The sequence below is a fragment of the Saimiri boliviensis genome, chromosome 16 (assembly GCF_048565385.1).
Source record: "Saimiri boliviensis isolate mSaiBol1 chromosome 16, mSaiBol1.pri, whole genome shotgun sequence".
Classification (NCBI taxonomy): domain Eukaryota; kingdom Metazoa; phylum Chordata; class Mammalia; order Primates; family Cebidae; genus Saimiri; species Saimiri boliviensis.
In genome coordinates, this window is record NC_133464.1 from 794,305 (window position 1) to 815,059 (window position 20,755).

The 20,755-nt window shown below is 44.4% G+C and overlaps 1 protein-coding gene across 5 annotated transcripts in view; it reads right to left on the reverse strand.

Annotated features, from left to right (window-relative positions):
- Positions 1-4,167, reverse strand: part of TFDP1 (transcription factor Dp-1) — a 58,858-nt gene extending 54,691 nt beyond the window's left edge. The window contains exons 1-2 of one of the 5 annotated variants that reach the window (XM_074387396.1): positions 4,111-4,167; positions 3,001-3,076 (exon numbers count right to left, since the gene is read on the reverse strand). In XM_074387396.1, the coding sequence (XP_074243497.1) occupies positions 3,001-3,012 (12 nt within the window). In that variant the 5' untranslated portion in view covers positions 3,013-3,076; positions 4,111-4,167. The other 4 variants (XM_074387395.1, XM_074387397.1, XM_074387394.1 and 1 more) reach the window with 4 other exon arrangements.
- Positions 4,168-20,755: the final 16,588 nt, after the last annotated feature.

Sequence of the window (20,755 nt, forward strand, 5' to 3'; positions counted from 1 at the left end):
CAGAAATCTAATCCTTCTAACCATTTCTCCAGCTCGGCCCTCTGAGAGAACATGAAAGGCACCTACCTTCCTGGCTGTTTCCACCTCCTGTGACCGTAAATCACCCACTCCACTACCACCACACACCCTCCACCTAATCCAGCCCCACTCACTCTGCACCTAATCCACCACCCCCACTCACTCTCCGCCCACTCCACCACCCCCACTCACTCGGCACCCACTCCACCACCCCTACTCACTCGGCACCCACTCCACCACCACCACACACCCTCTACCTAATCCAGCCCCACTCACTCGGCACCTAATCCACCACCACCACTCACTCTCACCTACTCCAACACCAGTCACTCTCCACACACTCCACCACCACCACACACCCTCCACCTAATCCACCCCCCCTCACTCTCCACACACTCCACCACCACCACTCACTCTCCACCTAATCCACCACCACTCGCTCTCCACCTACTGCACAATCAATGATCACTGTCCTCACTGCTCTGCAGTCATTTCCTACACACTACAAACCTCTCAAAGCACCTCGCTCCTCATGTGTAGCTCCTTGCCATGTAGACCTTCACACCCACTGCCTGTCAAATGCTGTTCGAAGATGACACCCCCGGAGGACTGACCTCATCCTCTTCTCTCTACCCATTATTCACAAGGAGCCATTTCCCATCTCCTTGTCTCCCTGTGCCCTACTTGAGGTTGGAAACTCCTGGGTTGTTTTTCTCGTCTTCTCTCCAGAACCTTCCAGTCGCAGGTCTTGGGTGTCCTGGTTTCTCCTCCTCCATGGTGGCCACCAGGGCCTAGCTCCAGCTCCCTGAATCCCATGACTGCTTACGGCCCTTCGCAGAGGCCCCAGGGCTCTCAGAAGCTGGAGGCCTGCCCCCTTAAACCCAAGTGTCACAGCTACCCTCGAGGCTGAGGAGAACAGCTTGAACCCAAGCGGGGGAGGCTGTAGTGAGCAGAGGTCAAGCCATCGCACTCCAGCCTGAGCAACAAGAGTGAAACTCCGTCTCAAAACAAACAAACAAACAAAAACCTAACTGGTGATCTACATTCCCTTGTGCAAAAGCTGCCAACATCATCTTTCCAAAACTGGAATATCACACCACTACTGTACTTAAAAAAGAGTTAGCTAGGCTGGGCGTGGTGGCTCACAACTGTAATTGCAGCACTTTGGGAGGCCAAGGCAGGTGGATCATTGAGGTCAGGAGTTTGAGACCAGCCTGGCCAACATGGTGAAACCCTGTGTTTACTAAAAACACAAAAAAATTTACCAGGCATGGTGGCACACACATGTAATCCTGGCTTCTTGGGAGGCTGAGGTGGGAGGATTGTTGCCCAGGAGGCAGAGGTTGTGGTGCGCCAAAATTGCGCCACTGCACTCCAGCTTGGGAGACAGGAACTGTTAAAAAAAAAACAAAAACGCTAGAGAAAACATCAAATTCATTGACTTGCCCACAACCTCCCTTCCCAGCCGGACACAGCACTCCTGACCACTCCCAGGCTTTGAACAGGGAAGGAGGCCTCACCAGCTGTAGAATCCTACTCTCCAGATCACAACCCTTGAGGGTTAGGTGAGCCCCCACCCTGTGCCTAAGCAGCCCTTGGCAAATGCTGCATCTCAGATGCCCACACTGGATGGGGCATCAGGGTCCTGCAGAGCCTCAACACCTTTCTGTACGCTCTCCACCCCCAGCCTTCAACACATACTGCTTACAGACAGTGCCAATGAAATCAAGGGGGGATGAAAAGAGGGCCCTGGAGACACCATCCGTTATGTATCAAAGTGTGTTTGAGAACCATTTCAGGAAACCACAGAGGAAACCACACAACACCAGAAGCGTGCTCTAACCAAGGCCCTAGGCCCAGCTCCTCACCGTGAGGAGACGTAATGAACATGGCTGCACGTGGAGCACATGCCCACGTCTGGCATTTGGAGTGCGTGCTTACACGAGGTCAGGGCGTGGTACAACAAGCACAGTGGAGAGGATACAAGAGACTTCAAAAACCCACACTGGGTTTACCGGGGTGCTCATACACGCTCTCTAAAGCAGACCCCAGTGCTTAAAGCCAGGGACACTGTGTGACATGTGTGGTGGTAGGTCAAGGAGGGCAGGTGCCCCCCAAGATCCTGCAGGGACCGCTGAAACCTCTGCGCCCATGGAGGGCTCCACACTCTGGATGCATTTTCGCTGTATCTCAGGCAGAGGCAGCACGTGTGGCCTGTTTCCAACTCTGTATGGTAAGTAGGTAAACACATCAACAGTCCCTTTCACTCAACAGTTACAGAGTGATGCGTGGTGGAAAACACTAACAAATCCAGCTGTTTCAGTGACTGACATTACAAAGCATGGAAAATAACTGCACAACAATAAAACTGACTACATTTCTGGCCTTAAAAGCCTCTTTCCCCACACAAGTTTAAAAAATTATTCAAAATATTCTATAGTTTCATGACAAATACAAAACAGGCTACCATTTTTTACCAGATTTCATGAGTCACCAAATCTCATCCTTCTGAGAAAGTGGTCACAAAAGTGCTTAGCACTTGGTCCACCCAAGTGGAATTAACTTCCTCCACAGGAAGACAGGTGCCAGCAGGTGGCTACGTCCCGAGCGCTGGCCTCACCCCTCGTCTCATGTGGAAGCCCCCCAAGAAATGGGGAATTCGCTGTGGGGATACAATGCCCTCCACCTCATTTAACTAAGGAGTTTATTCAAAATTATTAACGGTCGTTAAAGATAAGCAAAAAGAAGGCACTACCCAACTGCACAGTGTGGTATCCAAGACCACAACTAGCCGGTGGTGAGCACAGCTTCAGAGATCAGATCCTTCCATCTTTCACCTTCATCCCGCTTCAGACGCTTTAAAAGTCTGAAAATAAACACTACTGTAGCTTATGTGTTATCATTCTGAAATAAAGGCAGCAAACTACAAAGAATTTAGTGCGAAGCAAACATTCGTGTGGAGCATGAAGCAAACATACTTACATCTTTTGCCATGTTACCAGATCCGGGAAATCAATGCTATAAATGTTCACCCTCCCAGAGAAGAAAAATGATTTTTCTGGTAAAATAAAAAAAAAAAAAAAAAAAAGGAAGGAAAAACGAGAAATAAGTAAGAATGAAAAAGAAGTTTAAAAAAATAACACATCTCAAAGAAAACGTGGACCTTCCTTCCCAAAGGCGCCCTCCATCCCGGGAGCGAAGCTGGCCAAACAACTCCCACACTCAATTTTAAGCCACCTGGCCAGACGGAAATACCCCCGAGGGAAAAGTGGCCCGAGGGCCCGCATGGCCACCACCACGACCCCCAGGTCCCCGACTGCCCGCCCAGCGGCCGAGGGTGGGGCCGAGCCCCGGCAGCCAGGGCGCAGCGCCTCCCTCCCGCCGCTGCAGGGGGGGCCCCCGCCACCCACCTGGGCGCAGCCCCGGGGTCCCGGCGCAACGTGCAGGCTCGCGGCGTCCACCCAGACCCCGGCGGCGCCCGCCCGGCTGACCGGTAACTCTGACAGGTGGGCTTCCGGGGTCCGCGCCGCGCGCCTGTCACTAGGCCTCGGGCCGCCTCCGCACGAGGCGCCTCCCGCGCGCGCCGGAACCGGGTCCCCGCGGGGCGGCCTCCCCTCCCCCGCCCTGCGCGCTCCGGCCGACCCTGCCCCCGGCTCCGGCCCCGGTCCCACCTCTGGCGCGGGGCACGGGCGCTGCCGTCGGCCGGGAGGGCCGGGCCCAGGGACCCCCCGACCCGCGGTCACCTGGGGACCCCCAACTAGCGCCGAGCACGCGGGGTCTCCGGGGCACAGGAGCGCGCGGAGCGCGGGAGGGCGCGGGTCGGGGCCGCGCGGCGACTACACACAGCGAGGGCAAGGGATGGGGCGGCCGGGGGTCCCGCTCGCGCCCCCGGCCCCCGCCCGCGGCTCCCGCGGCATCCCCTGCCCGCCCGCACCTGGCTGCCCGGTCTGGCCGCGCGGGCGCGGGCGTGGGGAGGGCGCGGCGCGGGGCGCCGGGCGGCGCGGGGAGGCGCGGGCGGGGGCCAGACCGGGCGGTCCCGGCCGTGGCGGGGTCCCTGCCCTGGGCCGAGTGGCGCCGGGACGCGGGGCTCACCCTGGCCGAGCGTCGGGCCGGCGTGACGTGCGCGCGGCGCGGTGACGTGGGCGGCGGCGGGCCCGCTCCGCACAGCGCGCCTGCGCGCCTTTTCGCGCCTTCGGCGCCCTCCTCCTCCTCCTCTGCGGCTCCTCTTGTCTCCCGCTCCTCCCGCCAGTGCAGCGCGCCCTGGGGGAGCGGGGAGGGGCCGTGCGCGCGTGTCCGTGTGTGCGCGTGCGCGTGCGGAGATGGAGCCGGGGCCTGCGCTGAAACAGGCCGTGCGCGCGCGCGGCGTGCGCTCGGAGGCCAAGGGGCCGCGTTTGTGCGCGCCTGTGACGATGTGTGTCGGGAGAAAGAGGTGGTCGGTTGTGTGCAAGAGTGTGTGTGCGCACGTGGGAGAGCGGGGACTGGCGTGTGCACGTGTGTGCACACGTGGGGGAGCGGGGACTGGTGTGTGCATGTGTGTACACGTGGGGGAGCGGAGCCGGCTGTGTGCACGATTGTGTGTGCACATGGGGCAGCAGGTGGGGGGCTGGGTGTGTTAGGTGTGAATGCGTGCACGACTGTGTGTGGTGGGGGAGCAGGGACTGGTGTGTGCACTGGGAAGAGCAGGGGTTAGGTGTGTGCGTGCCTGTAGGTATGGAGTGTGTGTGCACATAAAGGGCAGACTGTGTGGGGCTGTGCATGTATGGAGAGTAGGTGTGTGCACAGACGTGTGTATGTGGACACACGGAGGAGAGGAGGTGTGTGTGCGTGCGTGGCACAGAGGCCACTGCCTCTGCTGGACCCAGTAGGGCCTCCAAGCCCATGCCCAGCCTCCGCCCAGATTCCCAACAATTCTGGCGTCCTCGGTGCCCGCTGGAAGCAACCTGGCCCGGGACTCTGGAGGGAAAGCAGGGAAAGGAAAACTGCAGAAACAGTTTCACTGCATTGCGAGCCTGGTGCTCCCCAAGCCCTGGAGACTTTATCCACCCTGGAGGGCCCCGCCCCTAGGGCCAGGCCCCAGCACCCCAGCCAAGGGCGGGCGAGGCCAGAGAAGAGTCCGAAGTTCAGGTCCACAGCGGGTGGCAGAGACTGCTGTGTACCGAACTTAGTGAACATCTACGGAGGACTTGAGGATCCCGGAGCGTAATTAGTATCCACGGAGGCCTGGAGGAGCTGACCGAAAGGCCTGTCTGCCTGTGCCACGTATTATTACAGGGAAGCCCACTTTGCATGTTTTATGCTGATTTTGGCCACTCCTGCCCCTCAGGCAACGCTGCACCCCCTGTAAGCCGTGGTCACCTGGCTTAAACTGCTTATAAATTAGCACACGTTTCTTTGAAGGCTACCAGAAACGCTCACTTCCTACGGGCTGGTTCACACAAATAGGTAGTTAGAGAACACTGATCTTCCTCAAATGGCCCTATCTTCCTAGTTCCATTCCTTCTCTTTCACAGGAACTCTGTGTGTTCCTAAATTTCAATAGTGGAGCTTTGATGGCAGCAGTGACACCCTCCCGACTTCAGGGGCCTTCCTGAGACCTGGGGGCTCTGGTTAGGAGGATACACATGTAGGGTCCAAGATTGGGGTCTCAAACCTCTTCCTGGCCAGCACAGTGGCTCATGCCTATAAGCCCAACACTTTGGGAGGTTAGGAGTTCAAGACCAGACTGGTCAACATGGTGAAACCCCATCTCTACTAAAAAAAATACAAAAATTAGCTGGACATGGTGGCTCGTGCCTGTAATCCCAGCTACTTGGGAGGCTGAGGTAGAATTGCTTGAACCGGGACCCAGGAGGTGGAGGTTGCAGTGAGCCAAGATCACGCCACTGCACTCCAGTCTGGACTACAGAGTGAGACTCCATCTCAAAAAAAACTTCTTCCCCACAAAATTCAGGATTTTGATAATTCAACGATGTTTATATTGTTGATAACTAACATTATTGAAATAAACTTCTGCACAAAAATCACTGTACTGAGATACTCAACGCACACGAGGTGCTACAGCAATGAATGCTCATGGGGCTCTGTGTAGCTTAAGGGCAAAAAGTTACTCCCTTTTGTCTCCCCATAGCCACATATTCCACAGAAAGCCCTCATTTCTGTTAACAAAAGTTAACAGAATTCCCTCTAAAATTTTTGGTTGATGATCCAAATATTTTTAGCCACTGCCTCGCCTTGCAATCTCTCAGTTGGGTTGCTGAAATGCAAACTTCCTAAGTAAGCCCATAACCCTCGGAATTTATCTAAGCCTTTGGCCTCTCTTTATCTCAGGAGCTTGGGCTGTCGAGAAGACCAGGTACTTTTAGTGATGCACTCATTCAGGTGTTGATTTGCACCACATTCCAGAGGCTGGGTTCAGCCCTATGGCTGGGGCCAACTGTCTTGTTTTGTGCATGCCGGCACTAGATTCAGCTACCGTCCCAAATATGACATGGAAATGGCCTGTGCTGTGTTTTACTAGATGTGAATGTGTCCTTCCCAGGAATAGTCTTCATCTCCCAAAAGCTCTGTGTGTGTCTGCTCCAGTCTCCAGGCATGGTGCAAAGTCTCCCTGCCAATTCCACACTCCCATTAAACTGTCCTCTTTCAGAGAGAGAGAACTTTCTAATCCGGTTTTCATTTTAAATCTGCTCATTACATATTCAGATTGTCTTTTGTTTCCCTCCTCAATGACATTGGTGTTTTCTCCAACCATGTCCTATTTTCTGCCTTCCATCACCAAGACAAGAGACCTTCGGTGGGAGGACAAGGAGGGGATGGGGACTCACGTAATTTATGGGGAGAGTTTTAAAAAAAGATATTCCTGGATATGGGCAAACGGCATTTTCTTGATCTTTGGTAAAATGTCAATAAAGTCATCTCTAGAATGTATCATAAAATACAGGAACATCTGTGTGTTTTCCCAGCCTCCTGGCCTGTCCCGCGTAGCTCTCCTTTGCTCTGCAGACCACCACTCCTAAGCCCCCACACCCCTTAGACACAAAGACATTTTTGTCTCTCTTCTACTCTTTCCTGCATTATTACTCCTTTTTGAAATTCCTGGTCAGATCCCAAGTTCTCCCTCTTGGAAGGAAGGTCACTTGTGGTCCTGCCAAATTAGAGCTATAATATTATTTCTGTCTTAAAGACTGTCACATTCATTTATAGTCTGAAGCCACAGTTGTTTCAAAATCACCCCTTGGATCTGACAAATTCTAGAGGATCCTATCACCAAATTTATGAAAGTCTAATTTACCCAAATATCCCTGCCTACTCCTTAGACGTGTTACCTTGCTTTGATCTGGAATCTTCTCTGGCTTTTGTGATGAGAGACCCTCTTGGCACCTTGGCCGTTGACTACACAATTCTCCTGAAGTGTCCCTGCCCTGCAGCTTGCTTCACTCTGGCTAAGATGATGTCAAGTGATGTGCTTCTGTGGAGTTCCATTTCAGGTTGAAAGATCCATGATCTCCTAGCATTGTCTCCTTCCCCCACAGCACCCATTTATCATCAGCCCAAGGTGAAGCCAGTACCAGGAGCCTATAGAATAATTTGAGAAATGTGGCCTCACGTGCACTTGAGTACCTTTGGGCATTTCTCTGCTGCCTGCCCACTCCTCTTATGGATTCACCAGGAGGATCTTAGCCGTTCACTGCACACTAGAAAGCTTAGATGAAGGGGTGTCACATCACTGTGAATAAGTGATCTTAACCTCTGTGATGTGCAAATTCCTTTAACTGAGAAATAAGTGGATAAAAATACAGTTTGTTAATAAGAAGACAAACCACAGTTTCAAAAGCCTTGCCTTCCCTGCGTTCCTCCCTCCCCAAGCATTTCTGAGCTCCTACTAAGTGTGAGACACAACGCTCAGTGCTGATATTATACAGATTAATAAGAGACTGCCCAGAGTCAAACAGGAGACTTAGATGCACCTGCAATTATAATGGATGTGACCTAGTGGGACAAGCTCATATTCATGATTGGGAAGCAGGTATGGAAGCATGGAACAATGATTTCTCCCCACACACAACATCACTTCATGGAGAAGTTGACAATTAAGAGACTATGACCAGCTGAGAATATGCACAGGTGTGTCTGGGTGTGTCTGAGTGTGTGTGTGTGTGTGTGTGTGTGTGTGTGTGTATGCATGCACGTGGACAAACAACAGACCAGTTTTGGAAAATGCTCTTAGCATTTTGTCCCATTGTCCAGAACTTAGCCCATGGCCACACTGGCCGGTAAGATACTGGAAATAGAGTCATACCCTGGGCCATATGACTGCCTAAGCATTTAAAGATCTACAAACGAATAATGTGGAGAACAGATATTGGGAGACAACTGGCAGTCTTCTGATTGATGAAGAGACTCATGTTTCAGAGAGGTGAGGAGGATCAGTTAGAGGAAGACATCAGTTAGAAGATGAAGAACCAAGGGGCCTGATGCAGATGAACCGTGGCCAGCATGAGCTAAAAGCGGCTGCAGGATCACTGCTAATCGGGGTGCCAGGCAGACCGGGTACAGTGGCTCATGCCTGTAACCCCAAAACTGGGAGGCCAAGGCGGGCAGATCACTTGAAGTCAGTAGTTCAAGACCAGCCCGGCCAACACGGTGAAACCCTGTCTCTACTAAAAATACAAAATAATTAGCCAGGCCTGGTGGTGGGCACTTGTAATCCCAGCTATACTGGAGGTTAAGGCAAGAGAATCACTTGAACCTGGGAGGCAGAGGTTGCAGTGAGCCAAGATTGTGCCACTTCACTCCAGCGTGGGCGACAGAGCAAGACTCCATCTCAAAAAGAAAAAAAGAAAGAAAGAAAGAAAGAATGCAAGCAAGAACCAAGCAGCCAGACCAGACAGAGCCAGGACACTGAACAGACGCTAGAATGAGCCTCTGCCAGATCTCATCGGAGCACTGTGCTCCAGACTCACGTCCTGCCTGGGAGCCTTCCAGGGGCTGTGCGTCCTCCAGCCCCTAGCTTTCCCACCCTGGATGGCAGCAAAGTAACAGTGCATCTTCAACAGTGGGAGTGGGCACCTGCCTCCCACTGTGTTTAGGTGGATTTCCTAAACACAGGGAGCTGCCTGGGGGGCAACAGGCTGCAATGTGCAAGCCTAATAAAAGAGGCCCAAGAGGAACCATTTTGCCCCTTCCAATATGTGAGGATGTAGCAGAAAGATGGCTGTCCATGAACCAGCAAGTAAGACCCTCATCCCTCATCAGACGTAAATTTCTGCTGTTTATAGGCAGCCCAAACAGACTAAGACATCCACCTAGTTGTTCATATGGAAACCTAGAAGCCAAATACTTCATTTGCCCTCACTCACTACAACCACTCACCAACTTGACATATCTTTAGTTCCTCTATGTTTTTCCATCTCCTCTGCCACTACCCCGACCAAGATAGCATCCCCTCCATTGAGGACTATAAAAATCACTCCTTTTGCCGGGCGCAGTGGCTCAAGCCTGTAATCCCAGCACTTCGGGAGGCTGAGGCGGGTGGATCACAAGGTCAAGAGATCGAGACCATCCTGGTCAACATGGTGAAACCCCGTCTCTACTAAAGATACAAAAAATTAGCTGGGCATGGTGGTGCGTGCCTGTAATCCCAGCTACTCAGGAGGCTGAGGCAGGAGAATTGCCTGAACCCAGGAGGCGGAGGTTCCGGTGAGCCGAGATCGCGCCATTGCACTCCAGCCTGGGTAACAAGAGCGAAACTCCGTCTCAAAAAAAAAAAAAAAAAAAAAAAAAATCACTCCTTTCATCCAATCTTGTCTAGTCTAATCTGTTATCTATTCAGCAGAGTGATATTTTAAAATTAGAGATTAGGCCAGGCATGGTGGTTTACCCCTGTAATCCCAGGACTTTGGGAGGCCAAGGTGAGAAGACTGCTTGAGGCCCGGAGTCTGAGACCAGGCTGAGCAATGTAGCAAGACTCTGTCTCTACAAAAAATTATTTTAAAATTAGCCAAATGTGGTGGCACACACCTGTAATTCCAGGTACTTGAAAGGCTGGGGCAGGAGGATTGCTTGAGACCAGCGATCACATCACTGCACTCTAGCCTGGGTGACAGAGTGGGAGTTCATCAGAAAGGAAGGAAGGAGAGAGGGAAGAGAGGGAGCAAGGAAGGAAGGGAGGGAGGGGGAAGGAGAGAGAGGGAGAGAGAAATAAATAAATAAGGTCATGCTGCTTCTTGCTTAAAAAAATTCTTCAATGAATTGATCTGCTTACTGGGTTGATGAGTAACTAGGAAGCACGGCAATAGACTCCGAGTAAGACTTACCATTTAATGCACTGCTATCTCACAAGGTACAGGAAATGTCTCCAGGGACTGTACCCTGGAGAATGTTCCATGTGCACTTGAGAAAAAATTGTATCCTGCCGTTGTTAAGTGGAGTGTTCTATGTATGCCTGTTAGGTCCAGGTGCTCTATAGTATTGTTCAAGTCTTTTTTTATTGATCTCCTGTCTGGCTGTTCTATCCAACATCTATAGTTGGGGACTGAAGTCCCTTACTATTATTATAGAGTTGTCTGTTTCTCCCTTCAATTCTGTCCATGTTTGTTTTATATATTTAGAAGCTCTGATATTTAGTACATATATATTTGTAATTGTTGTATCTTCTTGGTGAACTGACCTTTTCAAAAATTGTCCCTTTTATATCATATCCTTCTTTGTCATTCATGACAGTTTTTCACTCAAAGTCTATGCTGATATTAGTATAGCCACTCTCCCTCTCTTTGGATTACTATTTGCATGAATATCTTGTTTTATCCTCTCACTTTCAATCTATGAGTGTCCTTAGATCTAAAGTGAGTCTTTTGTGGACAGCATATAAAATGTGTTTTTTATTCATTTTGCCACTTTATATCTTTTGAATGAGTTCAATCCATTTACATCTTTATACATTTTCTGCTCAATAACATAGATTTAAACTTACTTTTACGTATTTGTCTTTTCAATCATGTAGGATATTAAAAAACTGGAGTTATAAACCAAAAATATAATAATAGTGGCTTTTTATTTGCCCATGTAGTTACCATGTATTTACCAAAGATCTTTTTGTTTATAAAGTTACTGTCTGATGTCCTTCCATCTCAACCTTGAAGGATGTCCTTTAGCATTTCCTGCAGGGCAAGTCTAGTGGTAATGAACTCCTTGGCTTTTGCTTATCTGGAGAATGTCTTAATATATCCCTTGGTGTTGAAGTGCAGTTTTTCCAGTGAAAGAATTTATGGGTTGGCAGGTTTTGGCTTTTTTTTTTTTTCCCCTTCACTTTAAATGTATTATTCCACTAGGCACTGGGCTTCCATGATTTCTAATGAGAAATTGGCTATTAATCTTACTGAAAATCCATTATAAGTGACAAATCACTTTACCTGCTGTTTTCAAAATTCCCTTTGGTCTTTTGAGTTTGATTTTGTATCTTCATGTGGGTTTCTTTGAGTTTATCCTACCTGAAGTTCATAGAATGTCTTGGATTTGTAGACTCATATCTTTCATCATGTTACACACAATGACCAAGTGACATTTATTCTACAAATGTAAAGATGGTTCAACATATGCTAATCAATGTAGCACATCTCATTAATAGGACAATATGCAGTTGGCCCATTGTATCTGTGGATTCCACATCTGTGGATTCAGACAACCTTGGATCAAAAATATATTTAGATCTACAATGGTTGCATCTGTACTGAACATGTATAGACTTTTTTTCTTGTTGTTATTCCCTAAACATAGTCTAATAACTATTTTTATAGCATTTATATTACATTATGTATTATAAGTAATCTACAGATGATTTAAAATATACAGGAGGATGTGTTTGGGTTATATACAAATACTTTTATATAAGGGACTTCAGCATCCACGGATTTTGGTATCACAGAGGATCCTGGAACCAATCCCTCATGGATACCAAGGAACAACTATACATACACATATACACACATAAGCATTTATGGTTGACATTGTATGCCAGTGTTCACTGCAGCATTAATCACAATAGTCAAAAGGTGGAAAGACCCTAAGTGCCCATCAACAGATAAATGGGTAAACAAAACATAGCATGTAAAAATAATGGATTATTATTCAGCCATATAAAGGAATGAAATTCTGATACATGCTATAACATGGGTGAACCATTAAAGCATTATGCTAAGTAAGCCAGACACAAAAGGATGAATATGGTATGATTCCACTTATACGAAGTATCCAGAAAGGTAAATTCATAGAGACAAAAAGTAAATTAGCAGTTACTAGTGATTATGGGTAAGTAGTTATTGTTTAATGATTACAGAGCACTGTTTGGGGTGATAAAAAATTTGGAAATAATTAGTAACATTGTGAATGTAATTAATATCACTGAATTCTACACTTGAAATTGTTAAAATGGCAAGATAGATACACACATACATATGTATAAACCATAGTTTTAAAAAATTATTAATATACCTCAGTTCAGTGAACTTGTTTTAAATTTTTTTAATTATTATTAATTTTAAAAATTAATAGGCCGGGCGCGGTGGCTCATGCCTGTAATCCCAGCACTTTGGGAGGCCGAGGCGGGTGGATCACGAGGTCAAGAGATCGAGACCATCCTGGTCAACATGGTGAAACCCCGTCTCTACCAAAAATACAAAAAATTAGCTGGGCATGGTGGTGTGTGCCTGTAATCCCAGCTACTTAGGAGGCTGAGGCAGGAGAATTGCCTGAACCCGGGAGGCGGAGGTTGCGGTGAGCCAAGATCACGCCATTGCACTCCAGCCTGGGCAACAAGAGCGAAACTCCGTCTCAAAAAAAAAAAAAAAAAAAAATTAATAATATGCCAACTTATAGTTCATGTACTGTAGGTGGGTGAATTGTATGGTATGTAAATTATATCTCAATAAAACTATTTCTAAAAAAGCTATAAAGGATATTTTGGGGACAATGGGGAAAGACCTTACATATTCCAAGTATTAGGTGAAAAAAAGGAAGAAATTATTATTTTTCTAAATGTGATAATGGCATTTTAGTAGTTTGGGAGATTATTTTTATTCTTAGAAAAGATACCGTGATGAATTTAGATACTAAGTGTCATAATATTGACTTTTTAAGTGGTTCAGACAAAAGTGTATTTTTGTGTATGTACTTTCCGAAGGGGGAGAGAGAGAGAGAGAGAAGGGGAGGACAGAGAAAAACTATGGAAAAATGATTTTTTAAAACTGCTTAATGTATGATTGTGTATTTTACTATTTTTTCAATCTCTGTGTTTTGAAATTTGCAAAATAATTAAGAGAAAATCCCACTTCCATTCAAATGAAACAGGAAGTCCTAACCAGTGCAGTAAGACAAGAAAAGGAAATAAAAAGGCACAAATATTGAATAGGAAGAGATAAAATTCTTTTTATTCTCAGATGATGATTGTATATCTGGAGCACGAAGGACTCAATTAAAGTTAATCAGTAAACTTACCAGATACTCTACATATAAGTTCAATGCAAAATAACATCACTTACATTTCTATATACCAACAAACTATTGGATAATATATTTTAAAAATATTTTCATGTCATTTAAGAATATTTACAATGGAGGCTGGGTGGCTCACACCTGTAATCCCAGCACTTTGGGAGGCTGAGGCAGGTGGATCATGAGGTTAAGAGATCGAGACCATCCTGGCCAACATGGTGAAACACCATCTCTACTAAAAAATACAAAAGTTAGCTGGGTGTGGTGGTGCATGCCTGTAGTCCCAGCTACTCAGGAGGCTGAGGCAGAATTGCCTGAATCCGGGAGGTAGAGGTTGCACTGAGTTGAGATTGCGCCACTGCACTCCAGCCTGGTGACAGAGCGAGACTCTGTCTCAAAAAAAAAAAAAAAAAAAAAAAAAGAAAGAAAAGAAAAAGAATATTTACAATGAAATGAAAAACAGCAGCTAATTAGGAATTAATTTAGATATATAAAAGTTATTTTGAAAAAATACAGAATATTGCTTTACAAATGTAAAGCAGACCAAAAATATTGGAGATCCAATATATTCATGAATTAAAAGACACAACAGTGTTAAGATGGCCCTTCTCCCCAAACTAACCTATGGATTCAATGCAATCTCAATTAGAATCTCAGATTTTTTTTTTCCAGTAGAAGCTGACAACCTAATTTTTCAAAAAACAGACTTCATTAAGAGCATTATTAAGTTCACAGCAAAATTGAGCAGAAAGTACAAAGAGCCCTTATATACCTTCTTCCTCTCCCACTACCTACAGATTCCTCAACATCCTTCCAGAGTGGTGCATTTGTTACAATCAATTAACCTACACTGACACATCATTATCATTCATATTTCATAGTTTATATTAGGGTTCACTCTTGGCGGTGTACATTCTATGGTTTGAACAAATGTATAATGACATGTATCCACAATTATAGTATCATGCAAAATAGTTGACTACCCTAAAAATCTTCTGTACTCACCAGCAATCAATGACAGTTCCTGCTGATTCACATCCTTACCAGCATTTGTCATTTTATCCCTCCCTCCCTTCTAATTCCTGGCAACCACTGATCTTTTCACTGTCTCCATTGTTTTGCCTTTTTAAGAATGTTATAGAGTTGGAATCATATAGTTGCAGCCTTTTTTGGCTGCTTTTATTTCGTAATATGCACTTAAAGTTTCCACATGTGTTTTCATAGCCTGATAGCTCATTTCTTTTTAGTACTGATTAATATTCCATTATCTGGATGTATCACAGTTTGTTTATCCACTCATCTATTGAAGGACATCTTTGTTGCTTCCAAGTTTTGGCAATTATGAATAAAGCTGCTATAAACATCCATGTGTAGAATTTTGTGTGGACATAATATTTTGACTGATTTTGGTAAATATCAAGGAGCACAATTACTGGATCACATGGTAAGTATTTGTTTAGTTTCGTCAGAAACTCCAAACTGTCTTCCAAAGTGTTATATTATTTTGTATTCTCACCAGCAATGAATGATAGTTCCTGCTGATTCACATTCTTACCAGCATTTGATATTGTCAGCAATTTATATTTTTGCTATTCTAACAGATGTATAGTGATATCTCATTGCTGTTTTAATTAGTACCTCCCTGATGACATAGGATGTGAAGGATTTTTTCATATGCTTATCTTCTTTGCCATCTGTATAGCTTCTTTGGTAAGGTGTCTGTACAGGTATTTTTCCCATTTCTTTCTTCTTCTTCCTTTTTTTTTTTTTTTTTTGATAGACTTTTGCTCTGTTGCCCAGCTAGAGTGCACTGGTGCAATGTCAGCTCACTGCAACCTCTGCCTCCTAGGTTCAAGCAATTCTCCTGCCTCAGCCTCCTGAGTACAGGTGTGCACTATGCCCAGCTAATTTTTGTATTTTTAGTGGAGATGGGGTTTCACCATGTTTACCAGGCTGGTCTCAAACTCCCAACCTCAGGTGATCCACCTGCCTCAGCCTCCCAAAGCACTGGGATTACAGGTGTGAGCCACTAGCCCATTTGCCCATTTCTTAATCAAATTGTTCATTTTCTTACTGTTGAGTTTATAGATTGATTGCATTCAATCTATACTATAGATGAAGCTGGGAAGAACCAACATTTTGACAATATTAAGTCTTTCTATCTATGAACATGGGATGTCTCATTTATTTAGCTTTTCTTTGATTTTTTTTAACCAGAGTTTTGTGGTTTTCCTCATATAGATCTTACATGTATTTTGTTAGATTTAAACCTAAGTATTTCATGTTATTTAGTGCTACTGTAGATACTACTGAGTTTTAAATTTGAAGTTCCACTTTTTTTTTACTGGTGTATAGAAAAGCGATTAATTTTTGTTATATCCTACAATTTTGCTACAATTTCTTATTAGTTTCAGGAGTTTTTAACAATTCTTTCAGATTTTCTACATACACAATCCGGCAAGGGAAGCTTTGTTTTCTCCTTCCCAATCTGTATACATTTTATTTCCTTTTATTGTCTTCTCGCATTTGCTAGAACTTCTAGTACAATGTTGAAAAGGAGTGGTGAGAAGGAATATCCTTGCCTTGATCCTAATCTTAGCAGGAAAGAGTCTAGTTTCTAATCATTATGTATGATGCCAGCTGTAGGTTTTCTGTAGATATTCTTTACCAAGTGAAGATGTTCCCCTCTATTCTTAGTTTACTGAATTTTTTTTTAATCATGAATAAGTGTTGGATTTTGTCAAATGCTTTTTCTCCATCTATTGATATGATCGTGTGATTTTTCTCCTAATGTATTGTTATTGTGCTAACTGATTTTTAAATGTTGAACCAATCTTGCAGACCTGGATAGATACCACTTGGTCATGATTATAAATTTCACTTGTTCATGGTGTATAATTCTTTTTTATATATTTCTGGGTTTGATTTGCTAGTTTTTTTGTTTGTTTTGTTTGTTTGTTTTGAGACAGAGTTTCACTGTTGTCTCCCAGGCAAGAGTGCAATGGTGCAATCTTAGCTTACTGCAACCTCTGCCTCCCGGGTTCAAGTCATTCTCCTGCCTCAGCCTCCCAAGCAGCTGGGATTACAGGTGCCCACCACCACGCCTGGCAAATTTTTGTATTTTCAGTAGAAACAGGGTTTCACCATGTTGGCCAGGCTGGTCTTGAACTCCTGACCTCAGGTAATCTACCTGCCTTGGCCTACTAAAATGCTAGGATTACAGGCATGAGCCACCGCAGCTGTTCTGATTTGCTAGTATTTTATTGAGGACTGTTGCATTTATGTTCATGAATTAGACAAGTCTATAGTTTTCTCTTTTTGCAATGTCTTTGTCTAGTTTTGATATTAGGTTAATGCTAGCCTCACAGAATAAATTAAAACATATTCCCTCCTGTACTGTTTTTCTGTTTTCATTTCATTGGTTTCTGTTCTAATTCTTATTATTTTCTTCTGCTTACATTGAATTTAATTTGCTCATCTTTTTTAGTTACCTAAAGTAGAGACTTAGACTGTTGATGTTAGATATTTCTTCTTTTCTATTTTCTTTCTTTCTTTCTTTTCTTTTCTTTTCTTTCTTTTTTTTTTTTTTTTTTTTTTTTTTTGATGGAGTCTTGCCCTGTCACCCAGGCTAGAGTACAGTGGCGCAATCTTGGCTCACTGCAACCTCTGCCTCCCAGGTTCAAGCAAGTCTCCTGCTTCAGCCTTCCTAGTAGCTGGGACTATAGGCACGCGCCACCATGCCCAGCTAATTTTTTGTGTTTTTAGTAGAGAATAGGTTTCACCATGTTGGCCAGGTTGGTCTCGAACTCCTGATCTTGTGATCCACGTGCCTTGGCCTCCCAAAGTGCTGGGATTACAGGCGTGAGCCACCACGCCCGGAAAGATATTTCTTCTTTTCTAATATATGCAGTCAATGCTGTAAATACTCATTAAGTACTGCTTTTGCTGTACTCCACAAATTTTGGTAAGTTGTATTTTCATTTTCATTTAGGTCAATTAAATATTTTGAAATTTCTATTTGGGACCACGTCTTATCTACAAGTGTATTGTTTAATCAACAAGTAGTTTGGGATTTTCCAGTGACAACCCAACTTGAAAGTGTATGCAGAATACCAACAGACCTGCTAATTCCAAGACAGTCTTGAAGAACAATAATGCTGAAGGATTTATACTACCAGATTTCAATGGAACATTAAAATGATGTAGTGATGGCATAAGGATAACTGAATATAGCTAAGAGACTAATGACACAATATAAAATCCCAACATAGATCAGTTCAACAAAGGCATCAATGCCATCAAAGGGAAAAGAAAAGTCTTTTCAATAAATGGTGCTGGATCAACTGGATTCTTATATGGAAAAAAAAAATGAGCTTTAATCTTTACCTCATACCAAACCCCCCAGATTAAATTGTATGACATTATATTACATTAATTTTAGCTTTATGAAAGCTAAAATTAGATTTTTTTGAAGAAAATGAGAGTTTAGGATAGGCAAGAATTTTTTAAATAGAGCAAAAATAATACCAAGTATAAAAGAAAAAACGTATAACTTGGACTTTTTCAAAATTTAAAACTCTTGCTCATCAAAAGCAAGTTTAGAAAACATTCATAGACTAGGGAAATATTTACAAATATCTAACAAAGAACTCATATCCAGAACAATTAAGAACAACTACAAGTTAATAAATAAAAGAAAAATAACTCAGTTATAAGATTGTCAAAAAGATTTGAGCTATAGTAAAGAAGAAATCCAAATGGCCAGGAAACATGAAAATGTTCTCAGACTCTTTAGTAATCAGAAAAACGCAAATTGAAAGCACAGGGACATACCATTTCATACCCATCTGAATGGCTAAAAGGCAAGGTCTTGACAATGTCAAGTGTTGGCAAAGAATGTGACACAACTGGAACTGTCATATATTGGTGGGAGTGTTAAATGTTAATATTCTTTTGAAAAACTGACTCACAGCCGAGCACAGTGGCTCATGCCTGTAATCCCAACACTTTGGGAGGACAAAGCAGGTGGATCACAAGGTCAGGAGTTTGAGACTAGCCTTGCTAACATGGTGAAACCCCGTCTCTACTAAAAATACAAAAATTAGCTGGGCATGTTGGGGGATGCCTGTAGACCCAGCTACTCGGGAGGCTGAGACAGAAGAATCTCTTGAACCTGGGAGACAGAGGTTGCAGAGCCAAGATCACACCACTGCACTTCAGCCTGGGTGACAGAGTGAGACTTCATCTCAAAAAAAAAAAAAACTGACTCGCATTCCCTAATGAAGTCAAACATACAACTACTCCATGATCCAGCAATTCCACTCCCAGAAATATATCCAAGATGAATCGATGCATGTACCTATAAAAGACATCTTCTACAGTGTTTATAGGCAGCACTATGTGTGATTGTTCCAAACTGGGATCAGTCCCAGTGCTCCCTGACAATAGGACAAATTCTGCACAGTCACACAATGGAATTAACTGTGTACAACTACAGGCAGTAATGGGGTAAAATTCCCCATAAATACTGTTTTGAGCCAGAGTAGCAAGACACAAAAGACTACATTTTGTATGGCTCCATGATTATAAAGTACCAAACAAGCAAAATGAATCTAGTTGGGACAGAGGCTGCTGGTTGGAAGGTGAGAATGGTAGTGGAAATAAATGAAAGAAAACACAGTAGGGTGCTGGGGAAGCTGTGTTTCATTGATCTGGGTCTGGGTTAAATAGGTGAGTCCAGTGAAAATTCATCAAGCTGTAAACCTGTGATATTTGCACCTTTCTATATGTATACAATACAGTAATAAAATTTAAGAAACCAATCCAAAGAAATAAAATATGCCATTTAACAATAGAACAAAATATGAAATACAAGGAACAACTCTAATGAGAAATGTGTACAACTGAATACTACAAAATACAACTGAAAGAAGAAGAACTAAATACATAAAGGTATATGCGGTTCACGGCTCAGAAGAGTCAGTGTTGTCAATGGGCCTAAATATATATACATATGAAAAGATTCTTGGTCTCATTAATTATCAGGGAGATGCAGATCAAGACCGGTCAGAAAATCATTTTATGCCCATATGACAGACAAACTTTAAGAAGTCTGACAATAGTAAATACTGGAAAGGCTGTGGCCCAATGCCATCTCTTATACATGGCCAGTGGGAGTGTGAGCTGATGCAGCTACTTTTTAAAATAATTTGGCACAATCCTATTAGGTTGAATATTTGCACACCTTGCTACCCAGCAATTCCACAAACAAAAACATATGTATGCATAATAACTATAATAAGGGACAAGCTAGAAAGAATAACAAGCATCAAAGTCAGAGTAGTTCTTTGATTACTTTCAGGGTGAAAACTTAGGGAGCTGTATGTCATCATGTTCATGGGTAAGGCTGTGGTTACACTAAGATTTGTTATGTTCAATGGACATATAAACCAAGAGAAAAGAATTGAACCATGCATGCATGAGTGCAGCTGCCACTGAAACAAAGATAAGGATTAACCGCGGCTTCCTACCTGAGGGCAAGCTCTCCTCATTGTCAGCCCTTTCAAATCCTGCCCACTTCGAGGGCTCGCCTGGCTTCCACATGTTCACCTTCACCTATAGGGCCCCTTCTCTACCACATGTCAGCAAACCTGAGAAGTGAAAGGGATCTTAGCGCTACCTTTACTTCTTACTTTGCATAATTTTGTTAACAGTGAAATTATTACAGGCACTTTTCCCTTTTGGGGCACTTTCTGTAGTTCTATGTAAATATATAAAACAAAATCTTAGTTTTAAACATCGAGAGAACATTGTTTAGTACAGAAGTTGCAAACGGGTGGTTTATCCTACTCAGGATTAAAAAGAAAAAAGGCAAAGAATATTGCCAACATTTAAAAATTACAGAATTTTATACAGAAGTGTATATTTCTGGCATCTTTCAAAGTCAAACGATCTGGCCAGTGTTCGTGCATTACTACTTAGCAGCTGCCTGTCAAGGCTGAGCGGCACCAAGTTCCCACGCCATCTGATGCCACGCTCGGCTCATCTGCACCGCCTGCCTGGCCACATTTGTCCACTGATTTCTCTTTGCCATCTTCCCTTCCCTTGGTGCGCATGTTTGTTCCTGTGTCCTGACACAAAGGAGTCTTCCTTTGTTCTTAGTAGCTCAGGGTCATCATCTCCTTTGGCAGATTAGGACTCCAACAAGAAGCCAGGGAGATGACCGTACACCTTGGCACCGAGGTGGCCC